Raw genomic sequence first — 21,274 nt, 5'->3', positions numbered from 1 at the left:
ATTTGGGTGACCTCTACATGATTGACATTATTTCAGCAGGTCACCAATTTCACAGCAACCCCGACATGACGGAGTGACCGAGTGTGAGCGAGCAAGTGGCTGAGCTTTTGGGGTATTGGAATTCAGCTTCTCTCTCTCTCTCTCTCCCTCTCTCTCTGTGTGTGGTGGACATCAAAGTGCACTTACTTGAGTGCTGTGAATGAATTACATCTTCTTTTAGCCTGGAAAACATACAAAAACAAAATTGTCCTCAGCAGATTTGGTCTTTGCCTCACTCTGTTGCGATTGGATTTTCCTGCCCCCGAAGTTGTGGGGCACCAATCAGGGTCCGGTATGCAGATATGGGGCGGGTTTGTCACGAGGCCCCCTTTGCAAATGCAGGTTCCACACAGATTCCAGACTAATATTTTTGACCACCTGTACTTTACTTGAGCACATTTCAAAGACAAACATTGTACTTTTGACTCCACTACATTTCTAGGAAGGGATATTTCTATTTTACATCATGAATTAACCACTTAATCCCCATTTCAGATATAGTGAAAATAGCAAATCTACAAGCTCACAACGCGTCGGATCACAGAATGTTGTTGAGCTTGGAGATCTGCTTTCACTGAACGTTCCTGGAAAATCTGATGACTTTATTTGACCAGGAGTAGCGATACTTTGACTCAAGTACTGGGGTTGAATACTTTGTCCCCCCCCCCCCCCCCTCTCACTCTCTCTCTCTATCGCACTCTCTCCATTAAGTGCTTATTAAAAAAATAAAAATATAAAAAAATCCAGGGCTCAAGGGCGCCTCCTGTTGGCAACCTTGCAAAAATAAACTCATGAAAATCTCAACACGAATGGAAACTGCCTGATGCTGTATACTGTAAACGTGAAATACTTTCTTAATATACTCTATTCAAAGCCTTTTATGACATGGAAATTTTATATGGTGTTTGTCTTTATAGTAAATAAACAAAAATATTGGGACAATCTCTTTGCGTTTCATATTATTGTCCGTGTGCCAATGTTGAACTGCTTCCTTTTCAGGTCGAATACTTCTGAATATTAATAAGTGAATCGGTAAATGTTGGAGCTTTAAATGTTGTTCTTTAACTTAACATTTGGCACATATCTCCAAATGTCAAGTAAATAAAACATAGTTATAACAAAGTTTTATGTATTTATTTATGTATTACTATAGTAATTACCCTCATTGTGTGTCTGCCTGCCCGTCCGTCTGTCTGCCTGCCTGCCTGTATGTCTGTATGTCTGTCTGTCTGCATATGGTTCACTTATAAGTGGAGACTTTCTCTTGTGATTTGTGTGCAGTGCAGGTCTTTGCCAAAGAAGCACAAACATCTTCGGTCACAGATGACAGGCAACAACATGTTTTGGGTGAGGTTGCCAGCAGGTGTGGAAAGCTGCAATTTGTTTTGTACAGGTCTGGGAAAGTACTCAAATGTTTTACTTAAGTAAAAGTATATAATAATACCTGTAGAAATACTGTTACAATTACATGGCCTATCTACAAGCACTGTAGATATGCTATATTTTGACCTGCAGATCCCCGGACAACCATTGTTTTATAATAATTATAATTATACTGATTTTCTGGAGGTTGACCCCAAGGTTAAAAGTACATTTGAAGATAACAGGAGGGTTGAAATAGTTCATGCAGTTGACCAAGTACTAGATTTAAAGTTACTGAATATTACTTATGCAGTTGTAATTATAATGTACACTTATTGTATTTTATAACCAAACATGTGCTGTCATCAGTTGTACAGCCAGTAAGCTATACAACAGGGCTGAAGTCATTAATTTCTTTCCATAATAATTAAAAAAAATATATAGGCCTATCTAAAAAATAATTAAACTAAAGTTTTCAAATAGTTGTAGTGGAGTAAAACGTACAATATGTTGGTGGAAAATGCAAATACAGACTAATTTGAATACAGAAGACTTTGTTAAATACAGACAACTTTTACACATAAAGTAAAAAACTAAAAATACGTCCTCAACTGTCCTTTACTTGAGTAAAATGAATGTGCTTGGCTACTTTCCAAAGTGGGCGGTGCAACTGTCTGGGTGTACACTGTACACACGACCAAGAGGGGAGGGAGGAGGCGGGGACTTACGGGAAAACAGTCGCTGGCGGCCGCCGTGATTGGACGGGCGGTCTCTCGAGTGACAGCCGCTCGGAGCCAATCACCGCGGCGACACTGCGGAAGCGTGTCCGCCCGAGCAGATCTACAAAACACGTGCTGTCCGGGGACGCCGGTCTGTCGTCCCATCCTCGTGATTTATAGATCGGCTGTTGATTTTTTCCAACGTTGACCGGAACACGGCGCGAGCGGACTGGAAGAAGGAGGAGACTTGTTTTTTTAGACTAGAGGCTGCGTTTCACGTCAGAATGTGAACATTATGTTATTATAAACACTTTTTATAAGCACTTTATAACACATGGACGCCTAATAGTCCGAACGATATTCAACAAGGAACTCGAGGACGGGGATCTATCGTCGATCGGGTAACGTTAAACGTGTGACTTATTGATTTGTTTGACGTGATGATCACTACTGTGTGAGTGTGAGCCTTAGAGGTGTGAGCTAATTCAGCTAAAGGATGCTAACACTACCTGCTAACATGGATGTTCTTTGGGCCCCTGCATTATTTATTTACTTGTTTGTTTATGAATGTATTTATTAATTAATTAATGTACTACTGTTAGTTTGATTTGTATCCATTTATGAACACATCTCAAGTTAGTTTACCAGATAGTTTGATTGACAGACAGATGTGTGTATGTTTAGGAGACATCATCATGGGTCCAGGTGGTTTCATTCAGGTTGTGGTCTGGTCGTGTCTTCTGCTCTGCTCCAGTGTTCTCTCCAATAGTAAGTGTGTGTGTGTGTGTGTGTGTGTGTGCTTTTTGCTTTGGCAATGTAAACAATGTCAATGTATGTTTTCTCATGCCAATAAAGCCAATTGAAGCGTGTATGTGTGTCTGTATGAGGTTAGGTGTGTTGGTGTCACAGGATGTAGTGTCATCCTGCTTATGTTATGAAATGGTCATTGGTCACGACTACACTGTCAGGACACACATTTATTCAACAACAGTCAGGAGGTTGTAGAACATTCCATTCCATGGGCCACCAAATAAAGTATGTTCTTGGATAATGGGAAGGGCCATAGTTCAATTCACTGATGGATGGAAACACTAACCTGTGTTCCAATGAATCCAATGCTGTTATTACCTATTTTAGACATGTATAAACTAAGATTACCCTATATATCTATTTGTTTAAGACCTATTTCTTCACTTTAGTTTTTAGTTTAATTTTAAATAATCATACCTGGCTGACGAAGACCCACAGTGGTCGAAACGTTGTAACAAATAAAGAATCTTCCTGGGAGCTACAATTCAGTGTGCGGACATCCCTTCCTTTTTCATAATTTTAAATAATTCCCTGTGTTGATATTCTTCATAATATATTCTTAATATATTTGTCTTTCTTTTTAACTCGTGCCCTCCTTTTTGTGCTGTATTTAACCTTATTGTATGCCTGGCTGTATGAGCTGTGGGACCATCTGAATTTCCCCTCGGGGATCAATAAAGTATCTATCTATATATCTATCTATGTCCTCACCGTTTTGCCCGATTCACTGCCTTTTTGCTATAATTTTAATGTTTTATGCTTTTTCTTTTTTCTTTATTGCTCTGTAAAGCCCTAACCACACCAGAGGGTCGCCATGCAACTCCTTGCAACATGCAACTACTTGCAACCATTATTCCCAATGGCAGTTGCAAGATGTTGCATTGGTGTGGTTTGTTTTGTTGCAAGGAGTTGCGAGTAGTTGCAGCCTGTGTGGTTTGGGCCTAAAGCACCTTGAGCTGCATTTCATGTCATGAAAGGTGCTATTCAAAATAATAAAGTTTATTATTATTATGATCCACAAAAAGCTGACAATCAACTTGCTTATAATAGTAAAGTTTTCCACTAATGTCCTTCTCTCTACCACTCCTCCGCTCAGCCAATCAGAAGGTGATCATCGCACCCCAGTCCCCGGTGGTGGAGATCGGGAGGAACTTCACGGCCACGTGCGCGCTCACGGGCACCGGTGACGCCAGCGCGGATGACCTGTACTGGGAGTTCAACAAGACGTCCCCGCTGCCCCGCCAGACGTACACCAGGGTCAACGACTCGGCTGTCAGCGTCACGCTCACAGTAGGCGCAGACACTCCCGCCTGGCTGTTCTGCAAGTGCAGCGTCAAGACGCAGATCAACAAGCTGATGCACGGCATCACCCTGACCAAGGGCTGTAAGTTCTGTTGTTCCCTTTCACACGAACGTAAATGTCTTTAAGCAGTGGGAGCTTGAAGTAACTAGAAATGATTTAGAGCCAATAACAACTTGTAACAGAATAATCACGAAGCAAGGTTTTTTTAGATGTATTTTCAAATCCACACGAGACTTTGTGATTTGCACTTTATTTTTATTTTTTAACAATCAAATTGATCAAATCAAAGTGAAACATCTAACATGTAGCCTACTTGTACTTTTTGTGGTAAAAGCGCTCAAACTTTCTTCTGTCCTGCCTTGATCTCCTCTTTTCTTCCCTTTCTGTGTTTTCTTGGAAAAATGACACGATGGGAACTATGCACAAAAAACGAATTTCACCCACTTTTATTACTTGTAAAACTGTGATGTGACAATAAAGCTGATTCTGATTCTAACATGCTGTGTCTTTCCCCGTCATCCATCCAGATCCTCCAGAGACTCCGTCAGGTCTGTCCTGCGTTGCCTCTCAGGACGGCGACCTGATCTCACCCATCGTTTTCTGTACATGGGAGCCTGGAAAACGTGGCACCGGAGAACTGCACACCAACTACACGCTGTTCGCTGTCCTCGGAACATTGTGAGTTTAAACCCTTTCAGTCCCCCACTGCTGTTCATCCAGAAGCGCAGTGTCGAGAAAAAAAACAACTTGCGATTGTAATTGGCCCTGTCAAATGTTTTATCTGCGCTACATGCCTGTGTTGTTCACATAATAATAAGAAAAGAAGAAAACCTATTTGATCCTGCGGGGGAAGTGGCTCTATGCACAGCAGCCATATTGGAAAGAAACTGGGCCTCTTCTTTCCTTCGCAGGTTTTGCGCCAGTGGGCTGATATTGTGCTCACTGGAAATACTCAGAGGGCGATTTTTCCACAGGGGTTGAACCGGTTCCGTTCTCTTTTCTCGCCTACGGTAATTTTGAACCGGATGGATATGGATTGTATGCCCTCAGCAGTGATAGTAATGTAATGACTGCATGTCCTTATCAGTGGAAGTAATCTAATGAATGTTTGTTTCTCAGCAGTGATAGTAATGTAATGACTGTTCCTCACAGTGATAGTAATGTAATGACTGTTCCTCACAGTGATAGTAATGTAATGATTGTTTGTTCCTCGGCAGTGATGGAGCCAAGGCCAGTGTTGCCCGGCAGAACAACAGCGGTCAGATCTCCTTTGAGTTGTTCCCTCATTTCACCGGGGTGGACATCTGGGTGGAGGCCCACAACGCTCTGGGGAAAGCCGACTCGGAACACCTGGCTGTGGAGGATGCCAATCGCTTCGGTGAGTCGACCGTTTGTCACGTCCAGCTTCTGTCCCCTCGCACCCCAAAACAACGGAAATGCTAAATGATCTGAGAGTGTACAAATGGATTCAAATGGACCCTTACGGGTCTGTAACTCTGAGGCCAGGGTCCACCTAAAGAACATTGGCTGATTCAAGAACTGTTTCCGTTCTAGATTATTGGAACCTTGGTGCTTTCACAGAACCGGCGGACATTTCTTGGTTCCAGTTCCGAACCAACTTTTAGGATTCTGAATCAATTCATTTTCAGTGGAAACACTCTGACCTTGTTCAATATTAGGCAGGGGAAAAAGAACGGAACTGGTTCAACCCAGGTGGAAAAGGGGCCTCCGAGTGTACAAATTGACCACACGGATCCTTACCGGTCTGTAACCGGAGTGTACCAATAGATTAAAATTCATTTCTACACTCTCAGGCGCAAAATATTGACTATGGGTCAGTTCCATTACAACAGCCGTGGGTCTCGGTCGCTGCGTCGGAGAGGCAGGGGTGACGCTCCTATACGAGCAGTGTCATATCATACGGGTCTTTCGGATGGGGTCTATTATACCTGGGTTTATTTAGAATCTGATCCTATTTTAATCGGCGCCGTTTCGGAACGGGTTCAATTTGATGGACCCGTGCTACCTTCTGAGTTGTAGTGTGAACTCTGCCATCCACTGATTCCGGCTCCTTCTGCTTGTTTATGCCGGATACTATCACTTTTTTCTGAGGCCAAGTTTACAATAATAATTGAATACATTAAATATCAATAAATACGTCATACGAGGACTTTAGTCCTCTTCGCACCGTGACGGGTACGAAGGGGTTTGGGACTTAACTTGACGACGGGGTCGATTCATTCAGTCTGGCTCTCTCTTAACACGCACCTGTTTTCTTGTAGTGAAAACGAATCCTCCATCACACGTGAGGCTGATCTCGGAGAAGGTTTTCCCCATGTCTCTTCTGATGACCTGGACACCACCGATCAAAAAGCAATATGTGGAGCTGAAGCATCAGATCCGATACTGCCCCGCGGGCTCCGCTCACTGGACTGAGGTGAGTCCACATGCTTATGAATGTAAGTTAAAACCATTTTAGACCTGGAAAGTCTTTACGCCAAGTGTCGGCAACCATGCTGCAGTGCCATGTTTTCATTTTCTTGATAGTCAGTGTTGCCAAATAAACATCAAAATGTAATATCTTCAACTGATTTTGATTGTTAATACTATAGGCTATGCTATAGTACAGTACAGTACATAACATAACAATTAACAACTGTTATTGTTTAGCCGCCTTCTTTAGACATATTTTATCCTCAGTTTTATCCTTTTGTCCAAATATTTAGTATTTTGGGGACTCCCCAGTTCAAATATGATTATTTTGGGGGTCCCCAGTTCAAGTAGGATTATTTTGGGGGGTCCTCAGAACAAATATGATTATCTTGGGGTGGGTCGCAGCCTGGAAAGGTTGAGAACCACTGGTCTAGAGGTCATGTAATGGTGGAGTGAGTGTGGAAACATAGTGGGCCTCTCCATTGTCAAAGTTGCCCACCCCTGATCTTCAGGTTCCTCTGGAAGAGACGGCCACCAAGGACAAACAGTCGTTCAGACTGCAGAACCTCAGACCGGCCACCAGGTACGTGTGTCAGGTCAGATGTAAACACCACTCGGAGGGCTACGGATACTGGAGCGACTGGAGCGCCAATAGTACCTCCACCACACCAGAGGACAGTGAGTAGCATTTGGGTATTCATGGTTGGTATTGTTGCAGTGATTTTAAAATAGTTTTAGGTTTTTTTTAAGCCGATTTGAAAGCTCCCAAGAGTCCCAATGTATTGCATTGCCATGTGAGCTTGTAGATCTGCAATGTTTGAAGATTTTGTATGAAGCCTAAAACTAAGGACATGTTCTCTTCGATTTTAGTTAGTTTTCTAAAACGCAATACAGTTTCAGTTACCAATTGTTTTTCGAAAAGCCTTGTTTTTTTACGTTTATTTTAGTTAACAAGAACAATGGTCAATTCAAATGTTTGTTATTTTTTTTATTTCCGCCTGTCCAGAACCTAAAAGCCCACCAGATGTATGGAGGGTCATTACTCCTGGGGATTCTGCAAACAAAAGGAGAGTTCAAGTCATTTCTAAGGTAAATCAATCAGTCTAGCTAATAAGTGGGACATATGTTTATGCCTGTTTTTCACTTGTGTCAGCAAAAGCTTCTTATTTCAAATACTTCCTATATTTATCCTGGTCGACCCATCTGCCTCCTGTTCGCCGTCGTTAAAGGAGAATTACGGTTCCGATTATATCCGATAACGAGTGGTACAGGTGAAAAATTACTTGACTCCATTCAGAGTGCACTGCTGCTCCAACTGGGTCATACGCTAAATTGCTATTTATTTCTAAAAAAAGACATTTTCTGTCTTTCATAATGACCAAATACGGTGTTTTGCCCCAAAGGAGCTTCTGTAAAAAGGCGAACGAGTGAGCATGCTCTGAGCTACGGTTCGTTCTAGATGGATTTTTTTCCCCAGCCTCTACCACTGATTGTTGGATATAATTACATCAGATTGTGGTAAGAAATAGCGCTGGTCTGGAAGTCTCCTTTAATCTGAACCGTACACTCGCCTGGCGCCCTGGGCCTCGTTCCTTCCCGTTTGTTTAATTCCATGCATTTTATCTTTTGTCTTGGGTTAGGATCCAGTGTTGTCCAACGGGAAAATCAGAAGCTTTGACGTAAGGGTCCACGGCGTGGAGTGGGAGAGCGTGACGGTCAACCGCACAGATTCGGACCGCGGCTCCGCTCAAAGGGAAATCACCGTTGTCGAGAACCTGGAGCTGCTCGACAGTCAGTCGGCTTACATTGAAGTGATCGCCCGCAACGGCGCGGGGAAGTCTCCCAAAGCAACCATGGTCATCACCAGACAGGCACAGAGTAGGTGTTCTCGTGTGTCAAAATTACTGTGACAGTTACTGTAGATCATTGGTTCTCAAACGTTTTCATGTCAAGGTCCCCAAATTGACATTTATCAGCCTGCGGACCCCCATTTGTACACCTCTAGCAGTGTTTTTCAACCGATTTTATTTCAAGGAACCCCAGTTTGACATGCATTAGGCTACGGACGCCCATTTAACAGCATTTCTATCTCTGGGACCCAATTTAGATTGTAAAAATGTTAATTTAACTCTGAGAGTCTACAAACGAATGGGTTCAGAAATATGAATAACCCCTAGTTTGACATGTCACATACTACTTAAAGCATAATTCAAATTGTTGCCTTATATAGATTTCCAATGGTACCCCAACGTTAAACCCCTGAATTTACCATGATCCAATATAATAATAATAATGTTATTTGGATGACCCTATAAGGATCATAAAAAACCTTGAACGATTACTATTGCAATTTATTTTGGGCCACGCCCCTTTTTAGATTAGATTGACTGGCCTATAAACTCAGTCCCCGGCCATGTAAGCCCCATAACCTCATATCAGTTTGAACCGGCCACGTAAGTCAGTTTCATGATGCTTTCACTTCTGTGTTTCCTAATCGTAGCTCTAGGCGAGCCTTCTGGCCGGCTCGCTTGCATTCGAGTGATAAGTGACCTACTGGTGATTATCGGTTGATAACATTTGAAGTGGGTGAATTAACAGTGGTTTGTGTGTATGTTTACAGAGCTGCCTGCGGTGGGCGCGCTGACGTGTCGGGGTAACGGTGACACCCTGCGGGTGGAGTGGCAAACCCCCACCCTGCCCCCGGACCCTCCCCGCTACGATGTAACCCACTACGTGGTGGAGTGGGTGGCGGTCAGCGGAGGACAGCTGGACTGGCAGAGAGAGCTAGGGAACGCCACCGGAACCAACGTCAGAGGTGATAATAATGTATAACATTATGGTGGCAAAACTTTAACTTTTCAGGACTCAAATTCAAAAATAGCAGCTCTCCAATCTCACGACGTGTCGCATTGTGACATGTTTTGAGCTTGCACATCTGCGATTTTTGCTATTTGTCTTGACGAATAGGTAGTGCATCTTGTATTCAAATTGGCTCAAGGGATGAGCGGCTGGCAGACCACATCGTCACGCTCATCTCACGCTAACCTTAATGTGTCGTCAATGTCACGGCATACACTGATGAAATCAGCGATCTCCATATGGGATATATAAACATGCATAAGGTGGTAGTACGTCGGGAGGTCCACAAAGCGACAGCTATGTACATGAGATAAACAGAGTGTCAACATATTGTCAGGTTCAACCACATACCTTTTTATGTATTGTTTTTTTAGGTAGGGTAAGTGATTTTCTTTGGTTAAAATACGTGTTAGAAAGCTCTATATTGTGATAGTACTCATTGAGTGTTTGTTCAGTAACAGGAGTCTCCAGCTTTTTATGAAACAGAAAATGCATTTTCAGGTCGGGATACCAATTTTATCCAATCAGTCAGGATACAGATTAAACAAGTGGAATTGTAAGTGATGACACAAAGAAATGAGCAGACACAATTGGAACTGGAACACTGATAAATGGCTACTCTGGCTACTGGAATTTTGTCACCTACCAGAAAATGTATTTTCTGTTTATTAAAGAGCTGGAGAGACAAGGACCCAGTTAACACTATAGCATTGATTACGATCAGAATAGTGATTTAACTATAATGTTTTAACAAACAAATATCACTAACCCTACCTTTAAAATGAGCCCTGCTGAAATGGTTAACATGGCAGTAACTGTTTTCTTTATGTGTCCATCAGGTGACCTGGAGAGGTTCAAGCGCTACAACATTTCGGTGTATCCTCTGTACAACTCTGGATGGGTGGGAACTGCCAGGACGGAGGCTGCCTATCTGGAACAAGGAGGTGACTGAGGAGAGATTTGATCTTTGGCTGTTCATTAGGCTCAGACCTGTTTTGATTTTGACAGCAAATTTCGATTTAGTTTATTTTTTTATTTTATTTAGTAGACAAAACGATATTTTGGCGGTCCTTGATGGTGTTGTAATGGCTGATTTTACACTTGGTTGCATGCTGAGAATAGCAGATCTACAAGCTCACAATGCTCACAGAGATTTTAGATGTGCTATTTTCTGCTATATGCTGGGGGCGTGTTCTCTCCTCCGCGTCATCCGTGCCCATACCCGAGGCGGGGTAGGTGAAAGGGCCTTTCTGTGTGTAGTTTACATGCAGAACATGTATTTTAGATTGCTTTGCCTTCTATTTGCCATTGTTCTCTGAGCCAGAACTGTGTGATTGCGAAGGCATTGGCATGGTATGTGACATGGCACACAGCTTGAAGGTGTACACAAAACCGAATAGGATAGAGATGGGAAGTATTATGTGCAGGAAGTAATTTGGTAATGCAGGTGCGAGGGGGCTTAACCCATTTAGACCTGAGGACGCATCTGTGTCATATTATAGCTTTTAACCCATTTTGGGCGGGAACCCCTTTTGGTGTTTTAACTAAGCATTATGTTATACTTTAGCTATTGAAAAATAGCAGATCTACAAGCTCATAGCGCGCCACCGAGTGGCGCGCTATGAACTTGTAGGTCTGCTATTTTTGAAAAATCGTAAAAATGCGGCACAAATCTTTGAATATATATTCTTTCAGAGCGAACGTTTTTTTTAATTTCGACGTCAGGCCTGAATGGGTTAAATTAATTGATAAATTGGTGGGATTAGATTTTGTGTTGACATTGCATTGCCATTGGAGGGTTCAATGTGTGTTGACATGTTTCATTGCAGTGCCATTGGAGGGTTCAATGTTGACATGTTTCATTGCATTGCCATTGGAGGGTTCAATGTGTGTTGACATGTTTCATTGCATTGCCATTGGAGGGTTCAATGTTTGTTGACATGTTTCATTGCATTGCCATTGGAGGGTTCAATGTTTGTTGACATGTTTCATTGCATTGCCATTGGAGGGTTCAATGTGTGTTGACATGTTTCATTGCATTGCCATTGGAGGGTTCAATGTTTGTTGACATGTTTCATTGCATTGCCATTGGAGGGTTCAATGTTTGTTGACATGTTTCATTGCAGTGCCATTGGAGGGTTCAATGTGTGTTGACATGTTTCATTGCAGTGCCATTGGAGGGTTCAATGTTTGTTGACATGTTTCATTGCATTGCCATTGGAGGGTTCAATGTTTGTTGACATGTTTCATTGCAGTGCCATTGGAGGGACCCTCAGTGAGGCTAAAGGGAAAGCCCGGGAGCACGGAGGCCGTGCTAGAGTGGAAGGCCATCCCTGTAGACAAATGCCGTGGTTTCATCACCAACTACACCGTCTTCTACTCCACTGGACACGGGGACGAGAAAGGTTTGTTTATAATCTAGATCAGTGACTCTGAACCTTTTGAATTTGAAGGACCCCCAGTTTGATATGCATTGAAAATAAAACTGCACTTAAACTTAGGAGAGGATATAGGTGTGTGTGTGGCTTGATTTAATTTTGTTGCACGATAGACCACTATGCGCAGCTAATTAAATCATGGCCTTAACAGAACCCACGGATCTATTCCTTCCTATCCCACGGTTAATCATGAAAGCAGTGACATCAACTCTTTAAAATGTGTGCTTAACATATTAGTGTTTGCACCGCTGGCCCAACTTCAACCAGTGTTTAACCTTTTCATTAAATATTTTGTTTTCAGTTTGTCTTTCTATTTCAGTTGGTAGGGCATTCAGAGTAAGATGACTGACCCAAAGTTGTGCTGCTACCTAGTGCTATATCATGGGCACATTTCTTAATAATGATGACTCAAGCAGGACATCCCGCACGGTGCACTTTCCCTTCTTGACATTCTAACTCCCTTTTCTGTGGAAGTTCCTGACCTCCCAGTAACACAGACGAGTCACCACTCGTCACAGCGCACCATCATTTAGTGCGCTGTTTCACAACTAGTCTTCACTTTACTACATTACTAAATGCATAGTTCCAGGGAGTCTACAGTAACATTTGTTGATATACAGTAGCGTCACTGTGCCGCACTGTGAGCTTGTACATCTGATATTTTTGAAAAAATTGGGGGAAATATTTTTGTAATTTCCTAAAACAAATCATCTCTTCTGGCCGCACATTGTATTGTAATGTACCCTGTGTGTGTGTGTGTGTGTGTGTGTGTGTGTGTGTGTGTGTGTGTGTGTGTGTGTGTGTGTGTGTGTGTGTGTGTGTGTGTGTGTGTGTGTGTGTGTGTGTGCGCGCGCGCGTGTGCATGCGCGCGCGCGTGTGCATGCGCAGAGCAAATGGTGTCGGCAGACACGTACACGTACAAGCTGACCTCGCTGTCGGGCAACACCAAATACATGGCGTGGATCATGGCCTCCACGGAGCGGGGCTCAATCAATGGCACCGAGCACTCCTTCAGCACTGTGAAATACGGTGAGTGGTTCGGAGCCGGTCCGAGGCTGGGACCTTAACCCCAAATATAATGAAACTTATACGAGGCTGGGACCTTAACCCCAAATATAATGAAACTTATACGAGGCTGGGACCTTAACCCCAAATATAATGAAACTTATACGAGGCTGGGACCTTAACCCCAAATATAATGAAACTTATACGAGGCTGGGACCTTAACCCCAAATATAATGAAACTTATACGAGGCTGGGACCTTAACCCCAAATATAATGAAACTTATACGAGGCTGGGACCTTAACCCCAAATATAATGAAACTTATACGAGGCTGGGACCTTAACCCCAAATATAATGAAACTTATACGAGGCTAGGACCTTAACCCCAAATATAACAAAACTTATACGGTGAGTGGTTCTGAGCTGGTTCGAGGCTGGGACATTAACCCCAAATATAATGAAACTTAGAACCGAATGACAGAGAAGCAGTATTTTAGAATAAAAATAGAATTATAATAGATTTTGTTTCATAATCAACTAAACTGACGATTAGTCCATTAAGACCAGAGGCCGATTCTACAAATGCCTTCTAAATCTGTAGTTCTCACAATTTCAAGAATTTTCAAAATATGTTCAAAAATAGCAGATGTACAAGCTCACAGCATGGCACAAAGTGATGTGCTGTGATTGTAGGCTACATCTGCTATTTTGTAATGGCCAATGCAAAAATGAAAAATGACACGGATGCTTGACACTGGTATTTGGCAATAGTTGGGCGGCAGCCAGGGACTATTTGGAGATTCTTGGCATGTCAAAGTTTATGAAGTGCTGATTTAGCTGACTGAGGCGTTTAATCACAACCTCCCCCGTTCAGTTCCAACTGGAGACATGTGTTGCATTTCCTCCCCTGTCTGCTCTCAGTTTCCTGCCATTGTTCAGTCTAACAGAACACAGAAGGACCTCAAACTCTTCCTAACATAGTGGACATGCTTTCCTAAAGTAGTGCACATGTTGTTTTTCTGTCAAAGTGTTCCTAACGCAGTCGTTCTCAACCTGTGGTCTGTGAGGACAAGTGAGCCCCAAATAATTGTCAAAACACTAAGATTTCAATGACAACTAGAAAGCGAGAAAGAGAAAAACACAATTTTCTTTGAAAAGTGCGTTTTCATTATGATACTGCTTAAAGTATATTATAAGGTTAGTTCAATTGATCCAAGCAGGAACATAATCATAATAAACGTGTTCCTTTCAGCTCCGGGGCAGATCGAAGGCATCGTGGTTGGAGTTTGTCTTGGCTTCCTGTTCTTCGTGGTTCTGACCATGCTGCTGTGCATCTACAAGAAGGAGACGTACGTTTCATTATCACCTTTTTACACTTGAAGAGTCTTTTGCGCTGACTCTTGTGTTCTCTATGATGTGACATGACTCTTGTGTTCTCTATGATGTGACATGACTCTTGTGTTCTCTCCGTGAGGTGACATGACTCTTGTGTTCTCTCTGTAGTGTGACATGACTCTTGTGTTCTCTCTGTAGTGTGACATGACTCTTGTGTTCTCTATGATGTGACATGACTCTTGTGTTCTCTATGATGTGACATGACTCTTGTGTTCTCTATGATGTGACATGACTCTTGTGTTCTCTATGATGTGACATGACTCTTGTGTTCTCTCCGTGAGGTGACATGACTCTTGTGTTCTCTATGATGTGACATGACTCTTGTGTTCTCTCCGTGAGGTGACATGACTCTTGTGTTCTCTCCGTAGTGTGACATGACTCTTGTGTTCTCTCTGTAGTGTGACATGACTCTTGTGTTCTCTATGATGTGACATGACTCTTGTGTTCTCTATGATGTGACATGACTCTTGTGTTCTCTATGATGTGACATGACTCTTGTGTTCTCTATGATGTGACATGACTCTTGTGTTCTCTCCGTGAGGTGACATGACTCTTGTGTTCTCTATGATGTGACATGACTCTTGTGTTCTCTATGATGTGACATGACTCTTGTGTTCTCTATGAGGTGACATGACTCTTGTGTTCTCTCTGTAGTGTGACATGACTCTTGTGTTCTCTCCGTGAGGTGACATGACTCTTGTGTTCTCTCTGTAGTGTGACATGACTCTTGTGTTCTATCTGTAGTGTGACATGACTCTTGTGTTCTATCTGTAGTGTGACATGACTCTTGTGTTCTATCTGTAGTGTGACATGACTCTTGTGTTCTCTCTATGATGTGACATGACTCTTGTGTTCTCTCTTTGAGGAGACATGACTCTTGTGTTCTCTCTGTAGTGTGACATGACTCTTGTGTTCTCTCTGTAGTGTGACATGACTCTTGTGTTCTCTATGATGTGACATGACTCTTGTGTTCTCTATGATGTGACATGACTCTTGTGTTCTCTCTTTGAGGAGACATGACTCTTGTGTTCTCTCTGTAGTGTGACATGACTCTTGTGTTCTCTATGATGTGACATGACTCTTGTGTTCTCTCTGTAGTGTGACATGACTCTTGTGTTCTATCTGTAGTGTGACATGACTCTTGTGTTCTCTCTGTAGTGCGACATGACTCTTGTGTTCTATCTGTAGTGTGACATGACTCTTGTGTTCTATCTGTAGTGTGACATGACTCTTGTGTTCTATCTGTAGTGTGACATGACTCTTGTGTTCTCTCTGTAGTGTGACATGACTCTTGTGTTCTATCTGTAGTGTGACATGACTCTTGTGTTCTATCTGTAGTGTGACATGACTCTTGTGTTCTCTATGATGTGACATGACTCTTGTGTTCTCTCTGTAGTGTGACATGACTCTTGTGTTCTCTATGATGTGACATGACTCTTGTGTTCTATCTGTAGTGTGACATGACTCTTGTGTTCTCTATGATGTGACATGACTCTTGTGTTCTCTCTGTAGTGTGACATGACTCTTGTGTTCTCTCTGTAGTGTGACATGACTCTTGTGTTCTCTCTGTAGTGTGACATGACTCTTGTGTTCTCTCTGTAGTGTGACATGACTCTTGTGTTCTCTCTGTAGTGTGACATGACTCTTGTGTTCTCTCCATGAGGTGACATGACTCTTGTGTTCTCTCTGTAGTGTGACATGACTCTTGTGTTCTCTCTATGATGTGACATGACTCTTGTGTTCTCTCTTTGAGGAGACATGACTCTTGTGTTCTCTCTGTAGTGTGACATGACTCTTGTGTTCTCTCTGTAGTGTGACATGACTCTTGTGTTCTCTATGATGTGACATGACTCTTGTGTTCTCTATGATGTGACATGACTCTTGTGTTCTCTCTTTGAGGAGACATGACTCTTGTGTTCTCTCTGTAGTGTGACATGACTCTTGTGTTCTCTATGATGTGACATGACTCTTGTGTTCTCTCTGTAGTGTGACATGACTCTTGTGTTCTATCTGTAGTGTGACATGACTCTTGTGTTCTCTCTGTAGTGCGACATGACTCTTGTGTTCTATCTGTAGTGTGACATGACTCTTGTGTTCTATCTGTAGTGTGACATGACTCTTGTGTTCTATCTGTAGTGTGACATGACTCTTGTGTTCTCTCTGTAGTGTGACATGACTCTTGTGTTCTATCTGTAGTGTGACATGACTCTTGTGTTCTATCTGTAGTGTGACATGACTCTTGTGTTCTCTATGATGTGACATGACTCTTGTGTTCTCTCTGTAGTGTGACATGACTCTTGTGTTCTCTATGATGTGACATGACTCTTGTGTTCTATCTGTAGTGTGACATGACTCTTGTGTTCTCTATGATGTGACATGACTCTTGTGTTCTCTCTGTAGTGTGACATGACTCTTGTGTTCTCTCTGTAGTGTGACATGACTCTTGTGTTCTCTCTGTAGTGTGACATGACTCTTGTGTTCTCTCTGTAGTGTGACATGACTCTTGTGTTCTCTCTGTAGTGTGACATGACTCTTGTGTTCTCTCTGTAGTGTGACATGACTCTTGTGTTCTCTCCATGAGGTGACATGACTCTTGTGTTCTCTCTGTAGTGTGACATGACTCTTGTGTTCTCTCTGTAGTGTGACATGACTCTTGTGTGTTCTCCACAGAATTAAAAAGAACTTCTGGCCTCAGATCCCCAACCCAGGAAGCAGCAGTATCGGCACTTGGTCACCCGACTTCCCTTCCAAAGTAAGAGCGCCATCTTGTTGTATGTTGCATCACCCACACCCATAGTCTCGTGGCCAGACTGTTGCCTCTCGCAATTTTCAAATGCTTCCGTCGTACAGTCCGGAAAACGGAAGCTCTTTCTATGAGTAAGTGATAAAGCGGATGTGACGCATCCCCTCACTTGGTGCGGCGGCAAAAACAAATCCTACTCGAAGCAAAACAGCGTGTCGAATGTTGAAGCTAAAATGGATAGTTTGTTTGCTTTGGTTTATTTCTTCTTTCATTAGTTTTGTCTGTGTTAATTCCATGATACATTTCTGTGTTAATCTATCCGTGCACAAATACAGTTGGAGGCCATCGATATTGTCCTTTTCTTTTTGCTGAGGTTTGCGTGATCTGCGCAAAAGGACAGTTAACCCATTTTGGGCAGGAACCCCTTTTGGTGTTTTAAACATTATGTTATAATTTAGCTATTGAAAAATAGCAGATCTACAAGCTCATAGCGCGCCACCGAGTGGCGCGCTACGAGCTTGTAGGTCTGCTATTTTTGAAAAATCGTGAAAATGTAGAAGGATTTTTTCAGGATTTAGAAGGATTTTTAAAAGTTTTGAGGTCAGGCCTAAATGGGTCAAATGATAAGGGACAATATCGATGGCACCCAACTGTAACATGAATCTCCCGCTCGTATGACTCTATGCTCCTGTCTCGGTGTCGTGACTCGTGATTATTCGAATATCTTTCCACTTCCAGTCTGAGCAGCAGAGGAGATTGTGAAATAGTTGTCTGGTTACGCAAGACTAACCTGACTCCGCCAGATGGGGCAGCAGAGAGTACACTGGGTTCCCCCCTCCTGCTCCCATCTGGGAACTCTCAGGCAGACTTGATGCCCGGCCACAAAACGGCCTGGCCAATCAGCAGCACCTTCTAGCAGCTTCTAGCAGCAGCTTCTAGCTTCTAGCTGCTGCTGATTGGCCAGGCCGTTTTGTGGCCGGGCATCAAGTCTGCCTGAGAGTTCCCAGATGGGAGCAGGAGGGGGGAACCCAGTGTACTCTCTGCTGCCCCATCTGGCGGAGTCAGGTTAACGCAAGACTACATCACCCAGAACACATTAAAGTTCGCAAGTCGCCACGACTGATTTCACTCATTTGGATTCCATAGAAGCCAGCAGCATGTCTTCTATGGACGCATGTGGTGCAAATGTGCAATTCAAAATTAGAGCATTTGAAGTGGTCAAACTAGCAATATGTGCAGAAGCATCTTCCATAAAATCCTAATGGTCTGAGATATTTCACAAAAGCAAATGTTTAAGCCTCAATCAGGCAGTATGTTACTAAATCACCATGTTGTTGCATATTGTGCTCATTGTTTAGGAAACCGCAAGTGTTTCACAAATCACACATTACTGTTGGTGTAGGTCACAATTTTTCAGTTGTGAGATTTTATTTAGCTTCACTACATTTATATTAACCACTTTTACCATAGCCTGATGGCCTACCAACATTTGTTTTTTGTAAACTTTTTCCAAAATTCAGATTGGAGATTCAGTATTTGATATTGGAAATAGAGTATTTGTTCAGTAACAGGGGTCTCCCTGAGATAGAAGTGAGAACTCGTGGCAGGATAGAAGATAAACGAAAGTGAAATTGGAAGTGAAAAAACAAACAAAAATGGAATGGTAACGCAATACAGTGAATACAATGGAAGCTGATAAACCTCCTGATTTGATGAAATTGGCAACCCACCTGAAAATGCTGTTTATAGTAAAGAGCTGGAGAGACCCCTGTTACTGAACACTACAGCAATGATCACAATATAGAGCTTGTACTTAGAACATTGTTTCAACCATACAATATCACTTATGCTAAGTGGTTAATGGTTAGTGTACATTGAAATTGTAGTTATTGAATTGATTATAAGACTACATCTAAAATCACAAATATTATGAGGAAGTACAGTATCGAGTGTGAAGTCGATCGGATCGGCGGTTCTCCAGAACCGGCCCGTCCTCCGAACAGTTGTCCGACATGGCAGTTCTTTTGAAACCCAGTCATTAATTTGACCGCTGACCCTCCCCAAACCCTGCAGGCCGACACGCCCAACGAGGACGCCCTGACAGACGTCAGCGTGGTCAAGGTGGACATGTGCGGTGACGGCCATTCACCGTTCTTCGACGACGACAAGAACTGCCTGCCGCTGAAGAAGGACAAGTACCTGTCGGAGGAGCACAGCAGCGGCATCGGAGGCGACTCCTCCTGCACGTCCTCGCCGCGCCAGAGCGTGTCGGACAGCGACGAGGGCGTCGGCGAGTCGGCAGAGACCACAGCGAGCACAGTGCAGTACTCATCTGTGGTCGCCGCCTCGTCCGCCACCACCAACGCTAGCTGCAACGGCTACAAGGGCCAGCACCCCGGCGCCGCCTTTGCGCGCTCCGAGTCCACGCAGCCCCTGCTGGACTCGGAGGAGAACCCTGACACGCCGGAGGCCGCTTCCGGCGGACAGACGCAGCGGTTCCCGCCGCCGCGCAACCCGTGTTTCCTGCTGCGCGGCACTGACGGCGCGCATGGGGGGGGGGAGGAGGAGGAGGAGGAGCAAGGTGGGTCGCTATTGCTCAAGTTCTGCCCGCTGGAGGAGGCGTCGCCGCAGGCCACGCCCACAGAGGGCGTGGCCGGGGAGTTGGCGGAGACGCGGCAGGCGGCCTCCAGTTACACGCCGCAGCTGGGCGGTTACCGGCCGCAGTGACGGAACCAAGCTCTGTTCGTGATCGGTTGTTGTCGCGCCAGTGCCATGCACCGGAATGAACCGATCTGTAAGCTCACAACGCGCCTTTCAGCGCCGTGTTATAGGTCGGCTGTTCCGGTTCCAAGGCGCCACGGCACAGCGACGTATATAAAGACGTCACGTTTTGCTTGTTAAATGGTCTGTGCCTCGAAAACGGTTTATTTCAGAGTTTCGGAAAAAATGGTGACGGAACCACCTTGTAGACATTTTCATCAGTGTTTTTGCAGAAAACTAAAGTCCGAAGTGCAGAATTAGACCCCCGAGGGTCTGTTTTTGTACCGTCTGACAGGACTGAACTGGGTGTTAAATGTGTAAAATGCTTTGATATTACATTATACTCTGAATATGTCACCCGAGTCATATACCATATTTGCCCAAATAGTAGCAGGGGCGTTTATTTCAAAAATCAGACTTGGTTGGGACCACAGACATTTAAAAGAACCAGGCAGTTATTTGCTGCAGGCTTTTCGACCTGCACCAGACCTTATTTAGGTTTTAGTGCAAAAAGTACCGCATACGGTAAACATAGGCATAGATCAACATGTATTAGTGCAACAATAATGTCTAATACCGTACTAAAAATAAATCTAAGCTATAGCACCTTTTTTCAATAAAGCATCACAAAATAAAAGTGTTGCTCATAGGTGGAGTTTCACATTTGCCCTGGGGGGGAAGCGGGGGGGGGGGCCCTGGGGGGGAGCGGGGGGGGGGCCCTGGGGGGGAGCGGGGGGGGGCCCTGGGGGGGGAGCGGGGACAAAACAAAAGTTTAACACAGTCCAACTTCTGCACGTCTTATTAATACTGACACACACAAAGGGAATAGAAAAGACACAACAGTCCCCCAACAGTCCCCCATGAACTCCGCCTATGGATATGCTATTTTCAGCGCGTGGCACCGTCATGCAACAAAGAATAAATTAGGCTTAAGAAAATGCTAATAATCGCCCCAGCGTTTACTCGGACCTGCGTTTAATACGCTAAATGGGGTCAAACCCTCAGCGGCTATTAGGTTCCCGGGTCGCAATTTGCTGCTGGGCTACTATTTGGATAAAAAAATTATATATATATATATATATATATATATGTATGTGTATGTATATGTATGTATGTATGTATATATATGTATATGTATATGTATATGTATATATATGTATATATATGTATATATATATGTGTGGACATTACAGTAATAGCAAAAACATTGTTTGTCATGGTCATTCTCAGTACGTTTATGTATATTATATTGCACTCGAATGTAATCCAATATAGATCTAGAAGCAGCACTTCTTGCCAACAACATTTCACTGCCACTGCGTTTGGTTTTTGGTTTTTCCAGATCAAATGCATCAGGCTGGATTATTGTTTTGTTTTTTTAAAGTACATTTACCAATGCTAAGATCAGT

General features: G+C 43.4%; 1 protein-coding gene across 1 annotated transcript; it reads left to right on the top strand.

The window, feature by feature from the left end:
- Nucleotides 1-2,339: 2,339 nt before the first annotated feature.
- il6st (interleukin 6 cytokine family signal transduce) lies at nt 2,340-20,529 on the top strand. Its single transcript, XM_079524209.1, has 16 exons — nt 2,340-2,521; nt 2,805-2,888; nt 4,027-4,314; nt 4,761-4,911; nt 5,451-5,611; nt 6,516-6,670; nt 7,179-7,344; nt 7,673-7,755; nt 8,307-8,544; nt 9,287-9,481; nt 10,365-10,469; nt 11,781-11,930; nt 12,852-12,992; nt 14,220-14,316; nt 17,033-17,114; nt 19,179-20,529. The coding sequence occupies exons 2-16, from the start codon at nt 2,816-2,818 to the stop codon at nt 19,830-19,832; spliced, it is 2,739 nt and encodes a 912-aa protein (XP_079380335.1). The 5' UTR covers nt 2,340-2,521; nt 2,805-2,815; the 3' UTR covers nt 19,833-20,529.
- The last annotated feature ends 745 nt before the right edge of the window (nt 20,530-21,274 follow it).

Source organism: Electrona antarctica, assembly GCF_951216825.1.
Source record: "Electrona antarctica genome assembly, chromosome: 16".
Classification (NCBI taxonomy): Eukaryota; Metazoa; Chordata; class Actinopteri; order Myctophiformes; family Myctophidae; genus Electrona; species Electrona antarctica.
This window is presented reverse-complemented; position numbering and strand designations above follow the sequence as displayed.

Coding starts and splice junctions, on each gene's coding strand:
- il6st (XM_079524209.1), top strand. CDS start 2,816: ATGGGTCCAGGTGGTTTCATTCAGGTTGTGGTCTGGTCGTGTCTTCTG. Junction 10,470..11,780: donor TGCCTATCTGGAACAAGGAG/GTGACTGAGGAG, acceptor GTTTCATTGCAG/TGCCATTGGAGGGACCCTCA. Junction 12,993..14,219: donor CTTCAGCACTGTGAAATACG/GTGAGTGGTTCG, acceptor TGTTCCTTTCAG/CTCCGGGGCAGATCGAAGGC.